The 26,085-nt window shown below is 39.0% G+C and overlaps 3 protein-coding genes and 1 long non-coding RNA gene across 5 annotated transcripts; all 4 read left to right on the forward strand.

The window, feature by feature from the left end:
- Positions 1-3,925: 3,925 nt before the first annotated feature.
- On the forward strand, positions 3,926-5,064 carry LOC148918066 (uncharacterized). Its single transcript, XR_016126255.1, has 3 exons — positions 3,926-3,984; positions 4,181-4,286; positions 4,531-5,064. It is a non-coding gene; the product is annotated as an uncharacterized LOC148918066 (long non-coding RNA).
- Positions 5,065-7,868: 2,804 nt separating this feature from the next.
- Positions 7,869-10,246, forward strand: LOC103329913 (senescence-associated carboxylesterase 101-like). 2 transcript variants are annotated; one of them, XM_089050868.1, is made up of 3 exons: positions 7,869-8,240; positions 8,485-9,060; positions 9,231-10,246. In XM_089050868.1, exons 1-3 carry the CDS (start codon positions 8,073-8,075, stop codon positions 10,068-10,070), a joined length of 1,584 nt encoding a protein of 527 aa, XP_088906994.1. In that variant the 5' UTR covers positions 7,869-8,072; the 3' UTR covers positions 10,071-10,246. The 2 variants fall into 2 exon arrangements, with proteins under 2 accessions (XP_088906994.1, XP_008230661.2); XM_008232439.3 differs by having other exon boundaries at positions 7,879-8,240; positions 9,219-10,246.
- A 7,256-nt stretch (positions 10,247-17,502) lies between these two features.
- On the forward strand, positions 17,503-20,430 carry LOC103329914 (senescence-associated carboxylesterase 101-like). Its single transcript, XM_089050869.1, has 4 exons — positions 17,503-17,796; positions 17,935-18,267; positions 18,499-19,074; positions 19,232-20,430. The coding sequence occupies exons 3-4, from the start codon at positions 18,541-18,543 to the stop codon at positions 20,093-20,095; spliced, it is 1,398 nt and encodes a 465-aa protein (XP_088906995.1). The 5' UTR covers positions 17,503-17,796; positions 17,935-18,267; positions 18,499-18,540; the 3' UTR covers positions 20,096-20,430.
- Positions 20,431-24,132: 3,702 nt separating this feature from the next.
- Positions 24,133-25,502, forward strand: LOC103329915 (peroxidase 31). The gene has a single exon (XM_008232443.3). It carries the CDS (start codon positions 24,306-24,308, stop codon positions 25,284-25,286), a length of 981 nt encoding a protein of 326 aa, XP_008230665.3. The 5' UTR covers positions 24,133-24,305; the 3' UTR covers positions 25,287-25,502.
- The last annotated feature ends 583 nt before the right edge of the window (positions 25,503-26,085 follow it).

A 26,085-nucleotide genomic window follows, 5' to 3' on the forward strand; every position in this document is an offset into this window, starting at 1 on the left:
AAGAAAAGCACGATGCGAAAGACAATGATAGGAAATAAAATTAGATAAAGGATGACAAGTACCAGAAGAAGGGGTTGGCCTTGAGGAGGATGACGAGTCAAGAGAGGTAGAAGAGAAGCCCATAAAATAATCATTTTGCCAATGCGGTGGGTGCGTCGAATGAGTGGAGTGTCGTGGAGGTGGTGGGTTCTGGACATCAAGCGGATAAGGAGGAATTGGGTTAGCAGTAAATAGGGGGACTGCATCTGTGGGTATAGTAGGGTTAGGAGGAGAAGGAGGCCTAACACGGGCTGGAGACAAGGGGGACAGTGGGGTAAACACGGGCCCAATATGCAAAGGAGAGAGACTATATGCTGGAATGGGAGAACCATGTGGTGAAGTGGGTCTGAGAAGGTGGGTTTGTAGAAGTGGAGTGGGATCAGGTAGATGGCTTTGTGTAGATGTAGTGGGATTGGTAGGCAGATGGATTTGGGCAGGTGTAGGTGATGGAGTGGGACTAGGTGGGCAAAAAAATGTATCATCTGGAGATGGTACTGGTAAAACCAATTGGGTGAGAGAGCTGGGTGGGGTGTTTTGGTAGAATTGAAAAGGAAAAATATTTTCAAAAAATTTAACGTCCCGACTCACAAAAAAATGTTTGGACCCAAGATCATAAAGTTTGTAACTTTTTTGCCCTGCAGGTAACCCAGAAAAATACAACGCCGCGCGCGAGGGTTAAATTTGTGAGTGGGATGGACATTGGTGGCATAACACAAGCAGCCAAAAACACGAAGGTGAGCAAGATGTGGTAATTTGTGATAAAGCAATTCAAAAGGGGATTTGTCAGACAATAAGGGTGTGGGTAAACAATTGATTAAATACACATCAGTCAAAACACAGTCACCCCCAAAAAGATAAGGGAATATGCGATCGAAAGCACAAAGCACGGGCAATGTTAGGGATGTGCCGGTGTTTACGTTCAACTACACCATTTTGTTGAGGTGTATAAACACAGGAGTGTTGAAATTCAACCCCGTGGGAGACAAAAAAATCCTTCAAAGAAAGAAATTCAGAACCATTATATGTACGAAGGGTTTTGATAGTGGCATTAAACTGATTTTTGACCAAGGTAAAAAAAGATTAAGCAAGGTCTGTGTTTCAGATTTAAGTGACATCAAAAACACCCAAGTGCATCGAGTAAAGTCATCCACAATGGTAAGAAAGTAACGTGCACCAGTATGTGAGTGAACACGGTGTGGACCCCAAATATCACAATGTAACAATTCAAACGGTGAAGAAGTTGATGTTCTACTTAAGGAAAAAGGAATATGAGTTTGTTTGGCCATAGGACAGATAGTGCAAGAATGATCAAATGAAGAAGATATAAAGGGAAAAGATTTAGATAACAACTGAAGGCGAGCAGAGGAAGGATGTCTAAGACGATGATGCCATATGGTGGATGTGTGCGTGACATGACAAGAGACAGGTGCTTTGGTCAACGGTGACATATAATATAGGCCTCCATTTTGCTTACCCCAACCAATCATTTTCCTCATAACCAAGTCTTGAATAACACAAAAATTAGGCAAGAGAATTATACAACAATGAAGAGATTTGGTGAGTTTGCTAGCAAACATTAAATTTAAACGAAAAGTAAGGACATGAAGAACATGTTCTAGGGTGATGTCTTTATTAAAAAGAATTGTGCATGTGGAATCAATAGGAATAGATGAACTTGTGGGTAAATTGACGGAAGGTATATAAGAGGAATTGCTATGAATAAAAAGGGAAGAGTCGGATGTGATGTGATCCGTAGCTCCACTGCCAAGAATCCAAGAGTTAGAAAAAATAGAATTAACAGACGGAGTGTGGGAAGTGTGAAATCAACCTGCTGCATTTATAAAAAGAATTTGGGTTTTTAGAGGGAAGTTGGGACAAATTTACCATGGCGGTAGCGAGTTGTTTGCATTGTTCCTCTGAGAGGCCAGCAAGGACGTTGAGGATGGGCCCCAAATGAGAGGAAGGGACTGTCTGAGAAAGGGCTGCTGGAAGACATGTGTTGATTTGATGTGCTGAAAAATTGGAGCATGTATTGTTGTTGCTATCACGTGGCTGCGCTGTGGATGCTTCCCAGCAAGGACATTGGAATTGCCCATGGTGAAGACAAGGGAGTGAAAACCTCAAAAGTTTCAAAAGAAAATAAAGATGTAAATCATGAGCTACCTGATCAGTGCTCTGATACCATGTAAAGAATAAAAGAGATGGAATAATCGTTATATTATTCATATCATGTTGTACATAATACTATCCTTTATATACTAGGTTTACAATCTCCTATTCTAGCATAATTCTTAATTAAGGCTACAATTTGGATTTGACTCATAAACCTTGGGGTCTAATAGGAAAGACAATTACAATATTTACAATCCTTCAATTACAAGATTTGATTTCCAACAAACAATATGGAAGATAATGTCATACTTGATGGTAGATACTTGCAGCTGTCTGATGTGCGAATTCCATTAATTGTTGTAAGTGCTATCTTTTCTTTTCGTTACTATACTGAAGAAATTGCCTGATTGTTCTAGAAATTTAATGATTTAACTGCTCATGATATTGATCTCTGATGTCTTTTGTGGTTTTAGATGGTTTTATTTAATGTTGCCTTCTTTGGAACAGGTAATTTTGCAAGTATATCGCAAGCTTTGAGATTTCATCTGTCTATCGATTTATTACTATCTCCAGTATAAGGGAAGGTTGAACTTTCCTTGGCATCTATCAGATTTGTTGCCACCAGTGTTTTCAAAGGCATGCCTTCACGCGCGTCGGCGCGAGGTGGGAGGAAAACGCCCGAGACATCGGCTATTTCGTGAGTTGCACGTTTAGTGCTGGGAAGGCGTAAGAAGGCGTGGCGGCGGAGCAAGGCATTGCAAGGCGTACCAGATCTAGAAACTTCTGAACCGGAAGAAATTTGAGAGTCTGCAAATTTTCTGTGAGGAAGACGACTCGATTTTTTTTATTTATAGGTTTGTAATGAAACAACGTCGTTTTGATTGCAGTGTTTTAAAAACAATCTTATAGTGAAACGACGTCGTTTCACTTGGAGTGTGTTGAAAAAATTAAAAACGCAAGTTTCAGTGTGTTTTTTCCCCTTACCTTTATTGTAATAAACTTAAGGCACAAATTAATATCTTTTTGTTTTCCTAACTCCAACCGGTTGTAGATTTTGTACTAACCTTTTTTTTTTTTTTTCTTTCTTTAAATTAATATATTAACACATGGACTATATATATATATATATATTGTATAGTACGTGTACAACCCTATTTCTACCCTTACCAGATAACTCCATCAATTTCAAGAATTCTCTTCATCTTTCGACTACAAGTAAGTCTTTTATTGTTTTTATACGTACATGCATCATACTTGTATAATTTGACAGTAATAAACTGTAATTTGAAGTTTCGTATAATTTTTTTTCAATTGTTTATTATAAATATACTAGTTATCTTATTCGTTTATGTGATACAGTAGAAATTTGACGTACATGCATCACACTTGTATCTTAGAAATATTAATGGTACTGTTTTATAGATATGAATCGAAAAGATCCTGTGTGGAAGTATGCAAAAGAAATAGAGGGGGAAAAATACTTGAGATGCGCATTTTGTGATCAAAGATGCAATGGAGGAATTTCTAGACTTAAGCATCATTTAGGTCAAACACATCATGGTATGCAACCATGTAAGAAAGTTTCTGAGCATGTGAAAAAAGAGTGTGCTGCAATTTTGAAAAATCTTCAGCTTGAAAAAAGAAAGAAAAATGAAATGCTTAGAGAGATTAGGGATGGTCCAGGAGGAGGGGCTATGAGTATGGAAACTTCATTGGATGAAGAATATGGAATCCCTGGTATCGCTTAGCTGATATTATTTGCTTGTAATTGCAGCCGTTTCTTATGGCCGCCTTACTTATCTTCAAGTTATTCATTCCATTCCTGCTCGTCATGTAAGTGCAGTTACAATTTTGTGTGTGATAAGAAGCTGGTTAAAACACCATTCTTATTTTGACACTGTTCGTTAATTATAGAACGGAGAAAATGCAGTTTTACTTTACTAGCATGTAGAGTAAATTCCTTTTCTCTTATATGTGAAATTGTAAGAAATTGTGGTTCTCATATAATTTGTGTTTGACTGTAAAGCAGATGTGTATTCAGTGCAATAACAAAACTAAACCGACTACCACGGTTGGGATGCTATTTCCTTGTTATTTTGTTCTCGGATGTAATGACTATGCATTTCTTCTTCCTGGTAAGGTTACTATGTTCTTGAGATGAAATTATGTTTTGGACTATGTCATTGTATTTTGCTATTGTAACAATAGGAGAATTACTTTACAAAGTAATGTTTCAAATGATTCCTTGGTTAGAAATGTCTGATCCATGCAGCATGCCACACTACGTATAGTACATGTGCGTGGACGAACACTTGTATTATGCTGCATCAGATCAATGCTTTCTTCGAAAACCCTACTGACCATTTTGATTGATATCAGGTCCGAAATACAGGAAGTCGGATGGAAATTGATAACAGCATCAGCCATTTTGGAATCGTGAGTGCTCAAGTAGTCTTTGTGCTGTTGCTTTTTGCCGTCACAAATATATACACAAAAGATATCAACATTGGTTCAGCGGACCGGTCCTCCCGGAAAGCCATGTAAGCCATGCTAAATTGGGATATTGGGCATCGAAATAAATCACCAGTTTTCAGGAACGGTGAGCTTTAATGTTCTTAAGGCACCTCTCACGGTCCTAAGGGCAGCTTACTACTCTACAACTTTGCCCTTTCTTCCTACAACTGCTGATTGCTTGGAGATGAGAGATTCAGAGCAATGGGATTTTCCAAGTGTTCCCCATTCAATTGAAATTCTTGGCACGCTTCTCACATGTATTGATTAGTTGATACAGTTTAACCAGTTAAACCTATTTACAGATCATTAATCAATTTGTAAATAAATTTATTTATGTTTATGGTTAGCAAGATCTTGATTAAGAACAGAAAACAAGTTGGGCTCCCATTTCAAGCCTATATACATATTTCAATGTCCAATTTCAGCTCATCTGCAATTTTGCATGGCTTGTTTGCCCTGCCCATATATTCACATGGGCTTCGTGGCAAAGTGGCCAGAACAATTAGCAGCAAGCAAGCAAATCGTTTGAAAATAAAATAGAACAAATACTTTGGACAACAATAAGACAGAGAAAGAAGAGAAAAGGTCAGCATATTATAAGGCTTAACTGGTCATTTGCCCCCTAAACTTATGTCTAGCTTTCGATTTACCTCATATACTTTTTTTCAGAAAATATTTCCCCATTGTCATCTAAATTCTCAACATTTTATCTAATTTGCTGTTAAATATGAGGGCAAATTGGTCATTTTCATGTTAAAATAATTTAAAATTTGAACTAATAATGATAACAATATACTAAAATCTTACCCAAATCCTAGCCTTCCATCTCCTCACAAATCACACCACCACCCATTCTATCTCCCTTGACTTCTCTCGTTGCCCTCATTGCACCCAAAGATCGAACACATCCCAAACAACAACACCAAAACCACCACCATATATTTGAATTATAAAAAAAAAAAAAAACCAGATGCACATATTCGAACACAAAAAAAAACCAAATCTATTTGAGTAAAAAGTGCACTAGGGGCGGGGGTTGTGGCGAGGTGGGTAACTTTGTGGGTGTCGGGGCTAGGCCTAGGGTTTGGGGGAAGAGAGAGAGAGAGGGATGGTTGTGGGGTGGTGGCTGTGCTGTGAGAGGGTAGGCTTGAGAGGGGAGGCCATGATGGGTAAAAGGGTGGTCGTGGGTCTTGGGGTGAGTTGCGAAAAGGGAGGCAGCAACAGTGGGGAGGGGGGATGGGTTGCGAATGGGTCTTGGGAGAAATTATAGAGTAGTACTGTATTACCACATCAGTTAGTGATACTCCCACTCAAAATATGCCATATGTAATTTTTTAAATAAATAAATTATTCTTTGTTACAGCTGGACTTAATTTTTATCCGCTGAAATAAATTAGAAAAATAAAAAACTTAAGAAAAAATTAAAAAAGAAAGGAGAATATCCCAGCAATTCTACCCGCACGCCACCCCTCTGTCGTCTTCTTCCGACTGCCATCAACAGTCATTAGTAACACAAGTAAGAGAACCAAATCCCAATAGCCTAATAAATTGTTGCAACCAGGAAACTTCGTCATCATTTTCAATGAATCTTAATATCTAATGGAGATATTAGATCCAATAACAATCAACCCTTTCCATATCAATTTCATGCTAGTCGATTTGTAGCCTGTTTGTTACAGACCTACCTCCCATCCCAACCTTCTTCACATATGCTAGTGAGACCTTCATCAATGATAAAATATACATGGATCTTGGGGTAGTCACCAAAAGGTTGAGAAAATTGCAGAACAGCAACACAGAGAGAGAGAGAGAGAGAGAGAGAGAGAGAGAGAGAGAGAGAGAGAGAGAGAGAGAGATGGAGGGAGGAAGATAAAAGAGAGGGAGCCCTAAACCAGAGCGACGGTGCGGGGTAGGCTTGTTGGGGTGGGCTGTGGCTATTTTTTTTTTCCATTGTTTATTTTCTTAATTTTATTTTAAAGGGTAAAAATTAGGTTAAAGTCCAGTCGTAAAATAAAATTTGAGTTGTTAAAAAATAAAGACATACGGCATATTTTGAATGGGAGTATCATTAGCTGATGTGGTAATACGGTACTACTCTATAATTTCTCGGTCTTGGGGTGAGTTGTGGGTGGGGAAGGGGGTGGTGAGGTCGGGGGAGGAAAAAAGAGCTCGGAGGGGGTAAGTGGGTGGGGATAGGTTTCTTTTTCTTTTCTTTTTTTGGTTCTCTTTTTGTTTTTTTTTTGTTTTTTGCTAAATAAAATAAATTCATTTTTAATGATTTCACAGAAAAATTGATGAAAGGTTGATGACTTAGAGCATCTCCAACTGATATGTCAAAAGTGCCACATAGACATTTAACGGCTAGAAATAACATCTCACATCACTCCAACTGAATTGTCAAAGCTTATGTGGAATGAAGGTTGGAGGTTCAACTGTTATTTTTGACATCTCAAAAGCAAGATGTCAAATGAATATTTTATTATTTTTAAAGACAGCTGGCTGTTACTTTAATTTATAATTCTACTTTTTTTTTTCTTCTTCTTTATCTTTAATGATTTGACTGTTACAATAATTATTTATTTGACATATCGGGTTGAGTGTAAAACTATTTAAATATCAAATTGCCACATCACTCATCAAATTTAAATTTGATGTTTGGTATTTGACATCTCCCTTGAAGATGCTCTTAAACGGCATGGCGAAATTGGAGAAAAAAGAAGTTCATATCTTTAATTTTTTATAAATAAAAAAGAATATGGGGTAAATTGAAAGTTAAGTACAAGTTCAAGGGGTAAATCACAAGTTAAGCCCATATTATAACGATGGTGGATGAATTCTGAAGAAAAAGTATGGTCATTTGCTTAAGCTCTTCGGAGAAGCTTTCAAGAATAAACTCGGCGTTGACGAAGACATAGACTTGCTTTATTTTGTAGACTTGTGGAAGTTTCGTCGCCGTTGGGCCATTTGATTGGAGGAGGGATAGCCATTCATTTCCATGTATATAAGAAAGACATCAACCATCCTGGTTTTCATTCCCCTCTACTGTGTTTGTTAACATATCTGAAAAGGCTATAAGTAGAAGATGAGCAATCGATAAGTAAAGTTCAATGTTCTTTTTCTTTCATTCTCAATGATTTTTTTTTCCTTTTTATAATAAAAATTTAACAAACTTAGTTGCTAAATTAACACCATATCTTACTCCCTGTTTTATGGTTTGATTTTTGGATGACAGATTTAGCAGCGGCCTAGAATTGGCAAATGTGCTGTTGAGCTCTGAACCCCTACACCAGTCATGGGATGCAATTCAGAATGATAAGCAGAAGGTCAATCCAAATGCACAACCAACCTTACACATTAATACAACCCAACAAGCAAATCTTACCATCATAACTTTTCTTACTTCACCCATGTCTTTGAGAGGACAAGAAGGCTTGATTTTGTCATCAACTTTTAAGGAAAGAGATCTCCCTGACTTTGAATTTTTGAGCGAAAGCAACCCAAGTTTCTCCATCAATGAAGCTGCAATCAAGCTCTTTGCCTCTCGTTTTGATGAGCTCTGTCTTCTGAAAACTGAGGTTCGTACCTTCTCTCTCTTTCCTTCTGTTTTTTGTCTTTCCTTAAACTCATCATTTCTACTTTTGACAACTTGTGAATTTGGAGAAACCTTAGAGAGTCTATAGTAATCTGATAGAGTTTCCTATTTTGTTTGTTTGACCATTTAAAGTAATGGACTTTTTCGTTGTCATAATTAATTTGACAAACTATATTGCAATTGAGTACGTGACAAGTTTGTAACTTTTGATAATGTTTGTGGCACAGATTAGCAGATCAAATTCATTAGTAATTATCACTGGATACTCTATGGGAGGATGTGTGGCTACGCTCTTCACCTTATGGCTGCTAGAAAGCCTCAACTTATTAAAAGCCAACCGCCCCCTTTGCATTACTTTCGGTTCACCCCTTATTGGTGACGAACACCTCCGAAAATGTGTTTCACAATTCTCAGCGTGGACTTCTTGCTTCTTGCATGTAGCCTCTATCCAAGATCCTGTACCTAAACTCTTCCTATCCCCATATCCAACTGCTCTTGGAACCGGTACTAAAGTTGGTTCTTATAAGCCTTTTGGAACATTCCTGTTGTGCTCTGATTCTGGTTGTGCTTGCTTTGAGGACCCAGATTTGATTTTGGAGTTGGTGGCAGCCAACTCTCAGGGTGATCAGACCCAATATCCTAATGTGGGGATTCAGTTTTTTGATTATGGACAGCTCTTGGAACGTCTCAAGCTCAAGGCATTTTGTAAAGATGTCTTTGAGTTGGCTGAAAGCGATAGAGTTCCACTTAAAGCTAGCATTATCACACAACTGGCAGCAATATTTGGAGTTCCCCAATCACAGGTAGCAAAGTTTCAATGCAAATATGTGATATGATAATGTTTTTTGTTTTCATCCAATAAGCCTACAATACGTACATTATTTGCAAAAAAAAATGTTAGCAATATTCCCCGTTGTTAAATTTTACTTCTACTAATTCCTTCTCCGCTCCTTTGTAAAAGGCCTTGCAACAGCAACAACCCAACATAAATATTCTGAAAAAGAAGATGGAAACACATGAATATAAATTAGCAATGCAGAAGACGAAGGCTTCCAATGCCGCCAAGAAATTTAATGATATGAAAGTGAACATGGTCTACCTTGAGTGGTACAAGAAGGACTCAAAAGGTAGGGAAATTGGATACTATGACGTGTACAAAAACAAGCGGAACAGGAGTGACTTCAACGTCCAAGAGTTTAAGAAGAAGCTGTCGAATTACTGGCAGGACGTGGTTGAAGAATTAGAGAATAAGCCCCAGAAAGAAGGAGCTGCCTTCCGAACTCGTTGGCTTTTGGGAGGTACAACCTACAGAAGGATGACGGAACCACTTCACATTGCAGAGTACTACAAGGAAAATGATGGGAAAAACTACATAGAGGAAAGGCCTAAGCATTTCATTCTGTTGGAGAAATGGCTCAAGGAAGAGAAGGAAGGGAAGGTAGCAGAGAGAATAGACGGTCCAAGCAAGTCAAAAGCACAGAACGTGGCTTCTAGTCTGACTGATGATTCTTGTTTTTGGGCATATGTTGAGAAGGCTCTTATCTTATGCAATCAGCTGGAGAAGGGACAACCGAGTTTTCAAGAAAGGGAACAATGCAAGCAAAAGTTGATAGAGTTTGAGGAGTACGTGTTGGATGCCCTCGAGAATTTTGCAGTAACCCCTGATATTTTCTTGAAGTATAGCAGCTTTATGGCATGGTGGAAGCAGTATAATAAAATTGTGGGAAGCTCAACACAGCTGGCTCGTATCATGACGGATGGTACGTACCGCGAATATGAGAAAGGGGTGAAGGTGGTTTTCCGATCTCTATAATCCCATGAATAAGTTTTATATGCCAACCGGATGGAGCATGTTGAAATTTGTGCCTTGTTGGTGTGCTTCCTTTTGTATTTTCTTTTTCCTTTCCTAGTAGGCTTTGGTGGTTGAATAAACCTGTGTTGGTGGCTTTGTTGCTTTGTAAGGGTATTGCAAATTGGGTTTTGCTGCCAGTCTTGGAACTAGTAGAGAACACATTGTGCTACGTCACGCACAATTTAACAACATAATATAAATATAATTTCGCAAAAAAAATATTGTTGGTTCGTGGCAAATCTCGCGGCCTGGTGCTCCGGGCCGAGGGGATGTGCGTCAACACGTGACGTCCTCCTTTTGGATGCGGTACGATTGTGCGCGGGCGTGCCAGCACGGTCTACCGTGCGTCGAGATGGTGATGGGGTTTGGGTAGAAGACTTCTAATCAAATGATTGTGGCCGAGAAAGGAACTGGTCTCGGCCGTCAGGTTCACGACCTGAGCTACAAGGCCGTTTAGTGGTGGTGTTGGTGGTGGGTTTTAGGCGGTGCTCCGGCACGTTGCTCGGAGAGCGACGGTCGTATGATATATGGGGATAATGAGGCGATAACAGGGATGGTGCTCCGGCGCCTTGAAAATCAAGGGTCGTATGATATATTGATGAATGAATTTTCCTTACAATCTACCACTACTCCTAGGAAAGCATGTAAAGGTATTGAAAGTACGTTACAGGAAAAATAAGTTGCTCCGTGGGAGGCTTTTGTTTGGTGCTGGACTCCTTGAACGTGGCCTTGAGCTTAGTATTTATAGGAGGAGTTCTGGAGGGCCAATCGAGGCCGAAAAAAATCTGCCTGATGGCTTGAAAATATCTGCATTATGGAGTCTGATCGGGGCAAGTGGGTAGTCAAATCGACATTTGGGATCGTGAAGCATGGTGGTGTGACCCCCATAAATCTATGCAAATCTCGGCCACCGCCCTGATCGTGGGCTCTGCACTCTTGGCCGTGGGAACGCATTTAATGCTATGGTCCAGTGGTTGATGATCTGACCTCAAGCTGTGAGAATGCATTGTGAGAATGTTTGCGCCTAACCACTCTGATTCATGTTACCAAATCCGACTTCAATCACTTCCCTTCTCCCTCGTGCATTAAATGCTTCTTGCACCCAGTGGTTTTGCTGTGGCGGTCAGAGGCACTACTTCATTAAATGGGGCGTGGGACCCTGAGGCCACGTGGCGATTTGACCATAGTATCTTTGGTCGTGTCTCTCATGGACCTCGGCCTCGGCCCATAATGCCGTGGTTGTGAGGCCGAGAAGATCCTGCCTTCGTATTTTTCTTCTGTTTTCGAAAAGGCTAAATGTTTGACGAAACGTGGCCGTTTCAGTCCATGAACAGGTGCCATGGCCGAGAAGAGGTCCCTTCTGACGACCGTGATTTATTTAGGCACAAACAAATATAAACATAACAAACTAAGTTTAACATAATGTAATTAATTTAATATTTTTAAAATATAAAACGAATAAAATACATTCTCAATCGTTCTCCACCAATTGCTAATTACAAATATCCCTAACGAGAACGAAATTAATAGCGTTAGTATGAATTTACATTAATACTTTTAAACTAACGACAAAAAATACTTACCCAATGAACGTACTGAATTCCCAGCAGAGGCGGCAGTGGCGAGAGAGGCGAGTGTTTTTTAACATTCTGCCTCTGCAATGGCAGAATCCGGATATGAAGAAAAGGATTTTGTGCGCGAATCCATTTTTTCGTCTCGCAAATTACCGTTGCAAAACCACTTTTTCGTCGCAAAGTGGTCCATTTCCTTGCACAAAATAACTTTTTCGTTGCGCAAGTACGTATCGACATCACACTTTTTACGTGACGAAAAATTGGATTTGTCGCACAAAATTTTGTCGCGCCAATTCTAAATGCCGTCTCGCAAAAGCAAATTTCCGTCACGCATAAATGTGCCGACATCAAACTTTACACGACGAATTATATTTCCGTCGCGCATGTATTTGGTGCCAAAAAACAAATATCCCACGCTTTTCTTACATGGCGATAAATGTTGTCGTCGCGCTAAGTTGTCTTTTGCGACGACAATTGTCGTCGCGCAAGTTTTTGCCTCCAAAAAACAAAACTCACTGTTTTCTGTCTACCTTTACACGACGAAATGGGCAACCGTCGCACTAGGTTTTCTTTCGCGACGATATTTGTCGTTGCACATGTGTTTGGCGAAAAAAAAAAATAAACCCGCCACGTTTTTCTTCCTTACTTTGCGTGACGACTATGTTTTTTGTCGCGTGAAGTTTTTTTGCGCGAGGAATATTTTTTTCCATCGCTGTAGTGTATTTTGCGCGTCGAATTTTTATTCGTCGCTCAAATAGTAAAATGTAGTAGTGACATCTATCCCTCGGATACCCCAATATTGAAGTTATCATGTTCCATGAATAATACATATTTCACAAATATTCCAATCAATATATATATATATATAATATAGTGTGAAAGGTTGCACCAAATAAAACATGCTTAACTTGAAATAGAGAGATATTTATAAATAGAACAAATCCACGATAATTCATGGTTTTCATATTTTATCACAAAATAAGAACTTTTAGAACACATTACATAAACCACTCACCTCGGTAATGAGAGCCCTTAAAATAAATTGGCAAGACAACCAATTTACCTATCTTCATATACTATCACCCAAATCAAGCTCCAAGAGTTTCATCACCACTCTGTCTCTTTCTTTCTCTCTTACTCTCTCTCACATTTCTTTCTTGTTTCTTACTCTTATTTCAAATCTGAAAGGTCCTATTTATACAAGTACAAGTCAGCAAGCACAAAGATCTTATTGGATAATTGTTTGGCGGTTAAAGGAGATATGCATGGAAAACCTTATATAATATAAACTAATATTAATCATATCACAAAAGTGGATTAAGTAACTAGAAATTTGACACATCAACCTTAAGAGATAAATGATATATGCATGTGCTCCAGCTCAAGGTAAATAGTGGCACGAATTTGATGCCATCTCCCATGTAAAGCCACCTATCGCCAAACAAAAGATAATTCTAACACCTAACTCCAACTCATATTAATTTTTACATGTAGTTGAATGTTTCCATTTCACTATACAGATTGATGCCACGTTTTCTAGTTTAAAATAATTATAATTATAAGATAGAAAGATATATATATATATATATAATACACACACATATATATGTATATATAATATAATAAGATATTAGTACACAAAATGGGTATGTGAATTGATCCATTGAGATTTCAACAATAGGCCTTCTTGATGATTTCAATCTACAAAAATTAAGCCTACAGTGAGCTTTCTTATATATACATATATATATATATGTATATTTAACCAAGATAATTATATATTAAAAATACAGGGTTTCACATTTCCTTATTTTTGAATTACCTATGGTATTTAGGCTAACTCGTATATTCCTACATGCAATTCACCTATGGCATTTAGGTCAAATATCAACACATAGAAACTCATTAAGATCAGTGAAAACCTTGAATAAGCATGTAAACCCTAGGAGTATGGTATTTACCTTAGAGGAATTACAAATCCTAATCACGAGAAGCAAGCCTCAAATTAAGTATGGTATTTACTCTAATTTGCATCCGATTAACTCAATTAAAAGTCTAGATGGTGATCAAGCATCAAGATAATCAACCAAGTTATTAAGCACAATGATTAAAAATCCAACATCAAACGGACAATAAATAGATAGGTAAAATAAGAAAACTAGATTATCATACTAGGGCCACATCATGCCCTAGCAAAAGAAAATTAGTTACGCATAATCATATAATTCGACATAAGCAAAAACATAAGGAAGAAACAATCAAACTTAGCCAATTGCGGTACTCTTCCGATGTCTCCAATTTCTCCAAGTCTTTGCATGCCCTCCCTCAAAGGAGTTGTTTCTGATGCTTAAATAAAACACCACACCTCTATTTCTACCATAGCTGGGCTTTTACAGCAGCCCCAAGAATAAAGAAAAACCTAATTAAAACATAAATCCAAAAAGAGTAAGTAATTTACTCATCTTCCTATTTTGACTGGGATAACACTTCAGTTACTTTGCACGCACTTTTGGGGTTGTTCCTCCTCCAAGAAAATTCTGCAAAAATAGGTATTGTAGATTTTTTCTTATCTTTCCATTCATATATCACACGTCTTGAGGAAAAATCAGGAAAGTCTTCAAATAGTCATTCTTCCACAGCAGCACAGTTTTGACAGGATTGCACCTTATGCTGACTTAACTTCAAAGACTGCTCTCATTGGCTGATCCAAAAATTCTAGAAAAATTCCACAATCATCTTCAAGGTCTTAGCTTTCATCTCCAACTGCTCTCGTACTAAAACTCCACCGAAAAGTCATATTTCTATTGAAAATAAATTACTTGCTCTGGAAAGCTGAAAATTGAGAAAATAAAGTTATAAGTCATTTTTAAATCAAATTCTCCTACAAAAACTAAGTATAAAGAGTACATAAATGTGTACATTTATGGACTTATCAACAAAACTAAACCGACTTCCACGGTTGGGATGCTATTTCCTCGTTATTTTGTTCTCAGATGTAATGACTATGCATTTCTTCTTCATGGTAAGGTTACTATGTTCTTGAGATGAAATTATGTTTTGGACTATGTCATTGTATTTTTCTATTGTAACTGTAGAAAAGAGATACTTTTTCATATATGCAATTCACAGGTACAGGCCTTATATACAGGCGTAGGAGGTAGCTGAATGGTTTACAACGGTAGTGTAGTAATTATATCAAACCTCATGTTGTAATTACAATACAATAAAGCTATAATTAAGATACAATAACAATGTAACGGAAATACTCCTTGAATGGGCATAACTATGATTGAATGTCATGATTGTGGTGGTAACTCCCTAACACTCCCCTGCAAACTTGACGCCGGATAGGTGACAAGGTTGGAAACAAGATGCGCAAAACGTGCTGCAGGGAGGCCTTTTGTGAATACATCAGCAAGCTGATCTTGAGATGAAATGAACGCACTTGATTACTTCCAGCAGTAAGACGTTCACGGATAAAATGATAATCAATAGCAACATGTTTAGTGCGGGAATGGAAGACAGGATTAGCAGCCATGTAGGTTGCAGATAAATTGTCACGATGAAGAAGAACTGGTTTAGAAAGAGAGAAGTGAAGTTCATGAAGAAGACTTTGAATCCAAATTGTATCAGCACAAGCATGGGCAAGTGCACGATATTCAGCCTCCGCACTGGAACGATATACAGTGCGTTCCTTTTTAGCGCTCCAAGATATAAGAGTCTTTCCTAAGAAAACACAATAGCCAGTGGTGGAGCATCGAGTATCGGGACATCCAGCCGAATCAGCATCAGAGTATGCAACAAGAAGAGAGGGGGCAGGAGAAAGGTGAATGGGTAGACCATATCCGAGCGTGCCTTTCAGGTAATGGAGAATGCGTTTGACAGCCTCAAAATGAACATCTGTAGGGGAGCCCATAAATTGAGAGACATGTTGAACTGCATAGGAAATGTCGGGTCGTGTAAAGGTTAAGTATTGCAAGGCACCCACAAGTTGCCGATAAGGAGTGGGATCTGAAAGTGTGAACCATGAGAGCGTGATAGAGAGGTTTTGGAAGCTGTAGGAGTAGTCGTAGGTTTGCACTCAAGAAGATTGCTGCGTTTGAGAAGATCAAGAGTGTACTTGTTTTGAGTAAGATGAACTGAATCCGGCAAATAAGAAACTTCCACGCCCAGAAAGAAATGCAATCTGCCAAGATCCTTGATTTCGAACTCAATGCCCAATTTGTGAATGAATGTACGGAGAATTACCTTACAAAGTAATGTTTCAAATGATTCCTTTGGTTAGAAATGTCTGATCCATGCAGCATGCCACACTACGTATACTACATGTGCGTGGACGAACACTTGTATTATACTGCATCAGATCAATGCTTTCTTCAAGTAGTCTTTGTGCTGTTGCTTTTTGCGGTCACAAATATATACACAAAAGATATCAACGTTGGTTCAGCGGACCGGTGCTCCCGGAAAGCCATGTAGGCCATGCTAAATTGGGATATTGGGCATCAAAATAAATCACCAGTTTTCAGGAAAGGTGAGCTTTAATGTTCTTAAGGCACCTCTCACGGTCCTAATAGCAGCTTCCCACTCTACAACTTTGCCCTTTCTTCCTACAACTGCTGATTGCTTGGAGATGAGAGATTCAGAGCAATGGGATTTTCCAACTGCTGAAATTTTTGGCACGCTTCTCACATGTATTGATTAGTTGATACAGTTTAATCAGTTAAACCTATTTACAGATCATTAATCAATTTGTAAATAAATTTATTTATGTTTGTGGTTAGCAAGATCTTGATTAAGAACAGAAAACAAGTTGGGCTCCCATTTCAAGCCTATTTACATATTTCAATGTCCAATTTCAGCTCATCTGCAATTTTGCAGGGCTTGTTTGCCCTGCCCATGTATTCACATGGGCTTCATGGCAAAGTGGCCAGAACAATTAGCAGCAAGCAAGCAACTCTTTTGAAAATAAAATAGAAAAAATACTTTGGATAACAATAAGACAGAGAAAAGAAGAGAAAAGGCGAGCATATTATCTATATATATATATATATAAAGGAAAAGGCAGAGAATGGTGAAACATTCAAAATACCAGAAAATACCTTTGGTTAATTCAAATATTTAGAATTGAAATTATTAATTAAATGATGATAATATGGTAAATTCACATTTTTTAATATTTAAAAAATTAAAAATTAAAAACAAAATCAGATAATAGATCCTACTTTTATGGAACATAACTACCCATATTATCTTTTCTTAATTCTAAAAATAAAAAAGAAAACCAATTGGCACATGCATGATTTGTCCCCTAAACTTATACCTAGCTTTCGATTTACTCCATATACTTTTTTTTGGAAAATAAAGGATATGAACTTCTATTTTCCGCCAATTTCCCCTTGCCATCTAAATTCTCAACATTTCATCCAATTTGCTATTAAATATGAGGGTAAATTGGTCATTTTATTTTAAAATAAAATAAAAATAATTTAAAAATTGAAATAATAATTATAACAATAAAGTAAATGGGTCTTGGGGCGAGTTGCGGGTGGGGAAGGGGGTGGTGAGGTTGGGGGATAAAAAAAGAGAGCGGAGGGGGTATGTGGGTAGAGATAGGTTCTTTTTTTGTTTTTGTTTTGTTCTCTTTTTCTTTAATTTTTTTAAAATAAAATAAATTATTTTTAATGATTTAACAAAAAAAAAATTGATGAAAGGTTGATGATTTAGACAACATGAGAAAATTGGAGAAGAAAAGAAGTTCATAACCCTTAATTTTTTATAAATTGAAAGTTAAATACAAGTTCAAGTGACAAATAAAAAATTAAGCCCATATTATAATATGACAGTTGGTGAATTCCAAAGAAAAAGTACGGCCATTTGCTTAAGCTCCTCGGAGAAGCTTTCAAGAATAAACTCGATGTTGACGAAGACGTAGACTTTGCTTTATTTTGTAGACTTGGTGGAAGTTTCGTCGCCGTGGGGCCATTTGATTGGAGGAGGGATAGCAATTCATTTCCCTGTATATAATAAAAGACATCAACCATCCTGGTTTTCATTCTCCTCTACTGTGTTTGTTAACAGATCTGAAAAAGCTATAAGAAGAAGATGAGCAATCTGTAAGTAAAGTTCAATGTTCTTTTTCTTTCTTTCTCAATGATTTTTTTTTCTTTTTATAGTAAAAATTTAACAAAGCTAGTTGCTAAATTAACACCACATCTTACTCCCTGTTTTTTGGTTTGACTTTTTGATGACAGATTTAGCAGCGGCCTAGAATTGGCAAATGTGCTGTTGACCTCTGAACCCGTACACCAGTCATGGATTGCAATACAGAATGATAAGCAGAAGGTCAATCCAAATGCACAACCAACCTTACACATTAATACAACCCGACAAGCAGATCTTACCATCATAACTTTTCTTACTTCACCCATGTCTTTGAGAGGACAAGAACGCTTGATTTTGTCATCAACTTTTAAGGAAAGAGATCTCTCTGACTTTAAATTTTTGTGGAAAGTTTCTTCATCAATGAAGCTGCAATCAAGCTCTTTGCCTCTCGTTTTGATGAGCTCCGTCTCCTGAAAACTGAGGTTCGTACCTTCTCTTTCTTTCCTTTTGTTTTTTGTCTTTCCTTAAACTCATCATTTCTACTTTTGACAACTTGTGAATTTGGAGAAACCTTAAGAGGAAGTCTATAGTAATCTGATAGAGTTTCCTATTTTAAAGTAATGGAGTTTTTCGTTGTCATAATTAATTTGACAAACTATATTGCAATTGAGTACGTGACAAGTTTGTAACTTTTGATAATGTTTGTGGCACAGATTAGCAGATCAAATTCATTAGTAATTATCACTGGATACTCTATGGGAGGATGTGTGGCTACTCTCTTCACCTTATGGCTGCTAGAAAGCCTCAACTTATTAAAAGCCAACCGCCCCCTTTGCATTACTTTCGGTTCACCCCTTATTGGTGACGAAAACCTCCGAAAATGTGTTTCACAATTCCCAGCATGGACTTCTTGCTTCTTGCATGTAGCCTCTATCCAAGATCCTGTACCTAAACTCTTCCTATCCCCAAATCCAACTGCTCTTGGAACCGGTACTAAAGTTGGTGCTTATAAGCCTTTTGGAACATTCCTGTTGTGCTCTGATTCTGGTTGTGCTTGCTTTGAGGACCCAGATTTGATTTTGGAGTTGGTGGCAGCCAACTCTCAGGGTGATCAGACCCAATATCCTAATGTGGGGATTCAGTTTTTTGATTATGGACAGCTCTTGGAACGTCTCAAGCTCAAGGCATTTTGTAAAGATGTCTTTGAGTTGGCTGAAAGCGATAGAGTTCCACTTAAAGCTAGCATTATCACACAACTGGCAGCAATATTTGGAGTTCCCCAATCACAGGTAGCAAAGTTTCAATGCAAATATGTGATATGATAATGTTTTATGTTTTCATCCTATAAGCCTACAATACGTACATTATTTGCAAAAAAAATGTTAGCAATATTCCCCGTTGTTAAATTTTACTTCTACTAATTCCTTCTCCGCTCCTTTGTAAAAGGCCTTGCAACAGCAACAACCCAACATAAATATTCTGAAAAAGATGATGGAAACACATGAATATAAATTAGCAATACAGAAGACGAAGATTTCCAATGCCGCCAAGAAATTGAATGATATGAAAGTGAACATGGTCTACCTTGAGTGGTACAAGAAGGACTCAAAAGGTAGGGAAATTGGATACTATGACATGTACAAAAACAAGCGGAACAGGAGTGACTTCAACGTCCAAGAGTTTAAGAAGAAGCTGTCGAATTACTGGCAGGACGCGGTTGAAGAAGTAGAGAATAAGCCCCAGAAAGAAGGAGCTGCCTTCCGAACTCGTTGGCTTATGGGAGGTACAACCTACAGAAGGATGATGGAACCACTTCACATTGCAGAGTACTACAAGGACAATGATGGGAAAAACTACATAGAGAAAAGGCCTGGGCATTTCATTCTGTTGGAGAAATGGCTCAAGGACGAGGAGAAAGGGAAGGTAGCAGAGAGAATTAGAAGAGGGGAGACAGTCGAAGATGGTCCAAGCAAGTCAAAAGCACAGAACGTGGCTTCTAGTCTGACTGATGATTCTTGTTTTTGGGCACATGTTGAGGAGGCTCTTATCTTATGCAATCAGCTGGAGAAGGGACAACCGAGTTTTCAAGAAAAGGAACAATGCAAGCAAAAGTTGAGAGAGTTTGAGGAGTATGTGTTGGATTCCCTCAAGAATTTTGCAGTAACGCCTGATATTTTCTTGAAGTATAGCAGCTTTATGGCATGGTGGAAGCAGTATAATAAAATTGTGGGAAGCTCAACCCAGCTGGCTCATATCATGGCGGATGGCACGTACCGCGATTATGAGAAAGGGGTGAAGGTGGTTTCCTGATCTCTATAATCCAATGAATAAGTTTTATATGCCAACCGGATGGAGCATGTTGAAATTTGTGTCTTGTTGGTGTGCTTCCATTTGTATTTTCTTTTTCCTTTCCTAGTAGGCTTTGGTGGTTGAATAAACCTGTGTGGGTGGCTTTGTTGCTTTGTAAGGGTATTGCAAATTGGGTTTTGCTGCCAATCTTGGAATTAGCACAACTTTGTGGCTTGTTTTAAGTTGTATTAATCTTGCAGATGAATTTACAAAAGAAAAGCTTGTAACTAGTAAAGAAGTTGTAGCTGTAAGTTGTGTTGGTTTTCTGCTCAAAGGCAAAGGCCATTATTATGTCACACTGTCTTCTTCACACCCACACGCTTCATGATTTTACTCATTGATAAGATTGTGGAGTTTATTTATTTGCATGTATTTGAAGATTATTATAATTTTCTCTTGACAAGTGATAATTAAAATGATTCAAATGTACGGGAGGAGGATCGATCTCGAGTGTACGAGAGTAGACACACTCTCTTAGTCAACTCACCTAACTCTTAACTCATGTCTATTTGAAGATTATTAGACGGAATGGAATGAGTATTGACCATGTCAAGTCCAGCGCTAGTGATACACCGCTGGATGCATCGATTCATAAATACGACTAGATCACCGCTATTTAAGATTTAACAAACAGAAAAAAAGAGCAGGGCCATTGGGCCATTTCAAGAAATGGCGCTGAGGCTGACTTAGAAGTTTCCTCTTGCTGCTTGCTGCTTGGATTAGTAATCAAAGTTTTGATTGTATCTTCCTTTTCTTTCTTTCAGAAATATTGACATGTTGTATACCATACCACCACATGAATCTTTCTTTTATGTGGTTTTAATAGGAATAGGATGCTTCTAGTTGGAGCATGGTTGTAAATGAACCTCGTTCAACATCAATGGAAAGGGAACTTTTCACAGTTTTGTTCATAACGGACTAAGACCAACTGCTATGCATTGGTTTTGCATTTTACAGCTTTGATTTATAAGGACGTTTGGATTGAGGAAATCATATATTACAAGGCTTGCAGTTGGGTATCAAATTACATGCTCGGCTCGGTTTTGATGGCAGGCTAGAATAGATACTATGCTCAATTATGCCATACATAGTTGATCAAACTGCAGGCAAGTTGGGGAGGGGAGAGGACTTGAAATCAGTCATTCCTTGGCTTGTCTTGAGAAATCCTTACTTCACTTTCCTCCATGCCCTTGTCACAAGCTGCCCCGGGAGGCCCTGTGCCCGGCTTTTTGTCGCCGGTGGTGGCCAGCTGCGGGCACAAAATTGTTTTGGGTGTCTTGACACTTTGTTTGAAATTGCGACTCAAGCCTTGTGTGTAGAAGGGTGAATTGAAAGATGAATGGCTTTGTTAAGTTAGTGGGCCACAGCTCGGAGATCATACTAGTCATATAAATTTCTACCGCTCCCTCAGGGGCTCAGCCTCCATATTAAAATATATATTAAAGAGTATAGCCGTGCGGTTATACCCTTTAAATATATTCGAATATTTTAATAGTATAGCCGCACGGCTATAAACTTTGAAATTTTGGATATTTAAATAATACCGCCGGGCGGCTATATGCTTTAAATATATTTTAATATTTGTAGAGTATAATATTTAAATAGTATAGCCGTTCGGCTTTACCGTTTAAATATATTGGAATATTTAAGTAGTATAGCCGCTCGGCTATATGCTTTCAATATATTTTAATATTTTAGCGGTATAGCCGCGCGGCGAGACTCGTTAAATATATTCGAATGAAAATTAGCCCTCAAGACACCCAAAAATAAAAAAAATTAACTAAGAAGTGGAAAGCCATGCTTTCCCTTGATTTGGGTTTTGCTTCGATTCCTACCCTCTGGATTTGGGCAGGCTGTCCTTATGATAGAAGATCTAGTGGAGGATATTGCATATTTCTCGGCTCTAATCTCATAAGCTGGAGTGCTAAGAGGCAGCAATCAGTAGCTAGATCATCTACTGAAGCTGCTGAGTACAGATCTTTTATCCTCGATCGACTGCCTCTGAAATTACCTGGATTGGAAAGTTATTTACCGATACTGGTCTAAAGCTTTCTTCTATTCCAGTTTTATGATGTGACAACATCTCTGCTATTGCCTTATCAAATAATCCTGTTTTTCACTCAAGAACTAAACACTTTTGATGAGTTGGATTTTCACTACATCAGAGAACAAGTTCTCAATCACAACTCAGATATGTTTGCAGTCAAGATCAGCTTGCTGATATTCATACCAAGTCTTTAGCTAAGCAAAGCAAAGGTTTCTCTTCCTCAGATCCAAGCTGTCTCTTCAGTCCCGTCCGTTCAGCTTGAGGGGGTGTAAAGAGAACCTCTCAACAAGTCAACAACAAGTCACGGCTGGTCAAGGTCTGTTAACGGAGGTCCTGACGGCAACACGGACGGAACTATTAAATTGGTAATAAAAGTAAACGTTGAGAATGAAAGTAAGAGAGAAAAAACTTTGAGGATGAAAGTCAAAATTTTGGGAAACTTGCGGGTAGTTGTCTTGGATACCAAGGATTAGGAAAATAGGCTAAACATATATGTTTTAATATTATGTATGGGAACAAACCCATCTTAGATGGGACCACCATGCACATGCACATGCATGATGCATGTCTCTTAATCAAACAGCTGCCAATTAATCTCTACAATTTGACCAACTTTTTTTTTATGTTTTGATTCAAACATTTTTCCCTCTTTCGATCCTCGGTTGTACTCAGCTGTACTCAGCCAGCCTCACTGACTTGTGGGGTTGGCCTTTTGGGTTTTCTGCTCAAAGGCAAAGGCCGTTATTATGTCACACTGTCTGTCTTCTTCACACCCACTTACTTTATGATTTTAAACTTTTCAATACAAAATTTCTACTCTATGATTTTACTGCCTGATAAGATTGTGGAGTTTATTTATTCGCATGTATTTGAAAATTATTAGATTTTTCTCTTGACAAACTGATAATTAAAATGATTCGCATATATACGGAAAAGTATCAATCTCGGGTGTGTGAGAGTAAACACTCTTTTTATCAACTGAACTAAACTCATGTCTACTCGAAGATTATTAGATGCAGTGGACCCATGTCAAGTCCAGCGCTGATGATACGCCCCTGAATGCATCGATTCATAAATATTAAATACAATTATACAACTAGATCACCGCTATTTAAGATTTAACAAACAGGAAGAACAAAAAAGAGCATGGGCAATGGGGCCCACCCCAGTTCAACAGCCATCTAGCTTTGCATGATCCATCATGTGACGGACGAAACGCACCGTAGCACCTCTCCCTCTCTCCCCCAGTTGCCACCTAATTAACTCAGCTCGATTTAATGATAAATTTAATACATCTACAAAAAGAGAATTATTCATAGAAAATGGCCGCCTACTGTATACTGTGCATACTGTGCATTGATAACCATAACCCTACGATGATCTAAGGCCATCTCCAGACATAGAGTTATATAGTCCAAGACTAAAAATTTAGTCTCCCAAAATATTAATTTTTTAAAAAATAGTGCATGGCTAAATGTTTTCATCTCCAGCTATACAAGACTATATTTTAGGATTCTTCATATTTTATTATTTTCAAAAAAGAAAGTGAGAAGTACTTTAATGATTGGTTGTTGAAAAGCACATGGATAGGGCCCACTATAAATTTGGCATAAGCCAAAGCTGAGTTACATTTGGCCCGGTTGGAGGGCTAAAGGCAAAATTTTATTTAGCATATGGCTGGAGATGAGTTTTGCATTAATTTAAGACTATATTTGAGATATAGCACATTACTGAAGATGGCCTAAACTAGCTCACACTCCAATACCATCCCTCCCTCCACATCCCAACAGCGCTAATCTAACCACTCCCAAATCAGCAAGGGCATCTCCGTCATTTCACAAGCATCGATCCGAAGTCCAGTCCAGCCTATCCCCAGTTCAAGTGGGCCATACATCGCTCGCTCTCCTCTCTTCCCGTGATAGACGGTAGATAGAATGCCGCGTGTTCCCCCCGCCCCTCCCTCTCTACCGTAAAACCCTCTCATCTATCATGCCCTCTTTCGCTCTCTCACTCTCTCTTCCTCTGTCTGTCTTCTGTCTGTCTTCCTTCCTCAAGCTCATTTTGTTTCTCTGAGCTGAAGCAGTTGCAGAAGCAGCAGCAGCAGCAAAGCACGCAAACAGCACCATGGTAGCGTTCCTCATTGTCTTCCTCACATCTCTGCTAACTCTCACCACTCTCCCCGCCGCAGAGTCGAGACTGTACAGCAACTACTACCAAAAATCGTGCCCGAGATTCAACCAAATCGTCCAAGACACCGTCACCAACAAGCAGATCACCAGCCCCACTACCGCCGCCGCCACCCTCCGCCTCTTCTTCCACGACTGCCTCCACAACGGCTGCGACGCCTCCATCCTCGTCTCCTCCACCCCCTTCAACAAGGCCGAGCGCGACGCCGACATCAATCTCTCCCTCCCCGGCGACGCCTTCGACGTCGTCGTTCGCGCCAAGACTGCCCTCGAGCTAGCCTGCCCCAACACCGTCTCCTGCGCCGACATCCTCGCCGTCGCCACCCGCGACCTCGTCACCATGATGGGCGGGCCCTACTACAACGTCCCCCTCGGCCGCCGCGACGGCCGAGTCTCCAAGGCCTCCGCCGTCGAGGGCACCCTCCCGAGGCCAGCCATGCCGGTGTCTCAGCTCATCCAGGTGTTCGGGTCCAGGGGCTTTTCCGTCCAGGAAATGGTTGCCCTCAGTGGGGCCCACACCATCGGGTTCGCCCACTGCAGCGAGTTCAGCTCCGCGATCTACAACTACAGCAAGTCGGAGCAGTACGACCCGCAGTACAACCCGAGATTCGCTGCCGGGTTGCAGCAGGCCTGCGCCGATTACCACAAGAACCCGACGATGTCGGTGTTCAACGACGTCATGACCCCCAACAAATTCGACAATGTCTACTTCCAGAACTTGCCCAAGGGTTTGGGGCTTTTGAAGTCGGATCACGCCTTGTTCAATGACCCGAGAACCCGGCCTTTCGTGGAGCTCTACGCCAAGGACCAGAACTCCTTCTTTCAGGCGTTTGCGAGGGCGATGGAGAAGCTCGGCGTGCACGGGATCCAGACCGGGAGGCGAGGAGAGATTAGGCACAGATGCGATGAGTTCAATTAACCAGTTAATATTCGATTTATTCAAAATAATTATAATATAAAAAAAGGGCTTTTGTTTTAATTTTCATTGTTGTCTAAGTGCATTTGCATAAGCATTCGTGGTGAGATTTGTGAGAGGACCTGCTGATACTATGTATACATACATGTTTAATTTTTGTATTAAGGGGATATTTATTGAGCTTAAATTAATATACTTTTCTTTTTCTTCTTCTCTGAATATTATGTGTTCAAATTTTGTTGCATTGTTATCGGTTTTGATCTTCATGGCTCCGAGTATCGTATGTTGTGTCTGTTTGTTTGGTTGTCTTGGTGTTGGAAATTGCGTGGTTTAATTAGGGCAACTAATGGGGAAGTTCATCATGGGTTGTTTATTGTAGATTTGTCTTGGGAGAGTGTGTTTGTGGAAACACGATGGCAGCTAATGGCATTGGTTGAATATAATTAAAGATTATAATAATAGTATTAATGAGCAAATTAAGGCAGAGCTTTTTTAATTTTGGATGGATCATTTATGAATCAAGGCCTGCTCAAGTTTTGCGTTAAATTTTGTCTCTTCTTTAAGTCTCTACTCGACAACAAGGAGAAATTAAACAGCTTCTCATGTCGAGAGAGGAGGAGTGAGGCAGTCAAACTAGAAAAATCTAACAGGCAGTCATGCGGGTTTCGATTTTTATTGACAACAAAGATTGTCCTTTGAGGAGGGGGTGTTTTATGCAACGGGAATAGTACTTTTTAGTATTCCGACCCGACTAATAATGTAATGACACATGGTTTTATTCATTTTATTTTCCTACTCTTAT

The sequence above is a fragment of the Prunus mume genome, linkage group LG4 (genome assembly GCF_029339155.1).
Source record: "Prunus mume cultivar Tortuosa linkage group LG4, ASM2933915v1, whole genome shotgun sequence".
In the NCBI taxonomy this organism is placed as follows: domain Eukaryota; kingdom Viridiplantae; phylum Streptophyta; class Magnoliopsida; order Rosales; family Rosaceae; genus Prunus; species Prunus mume.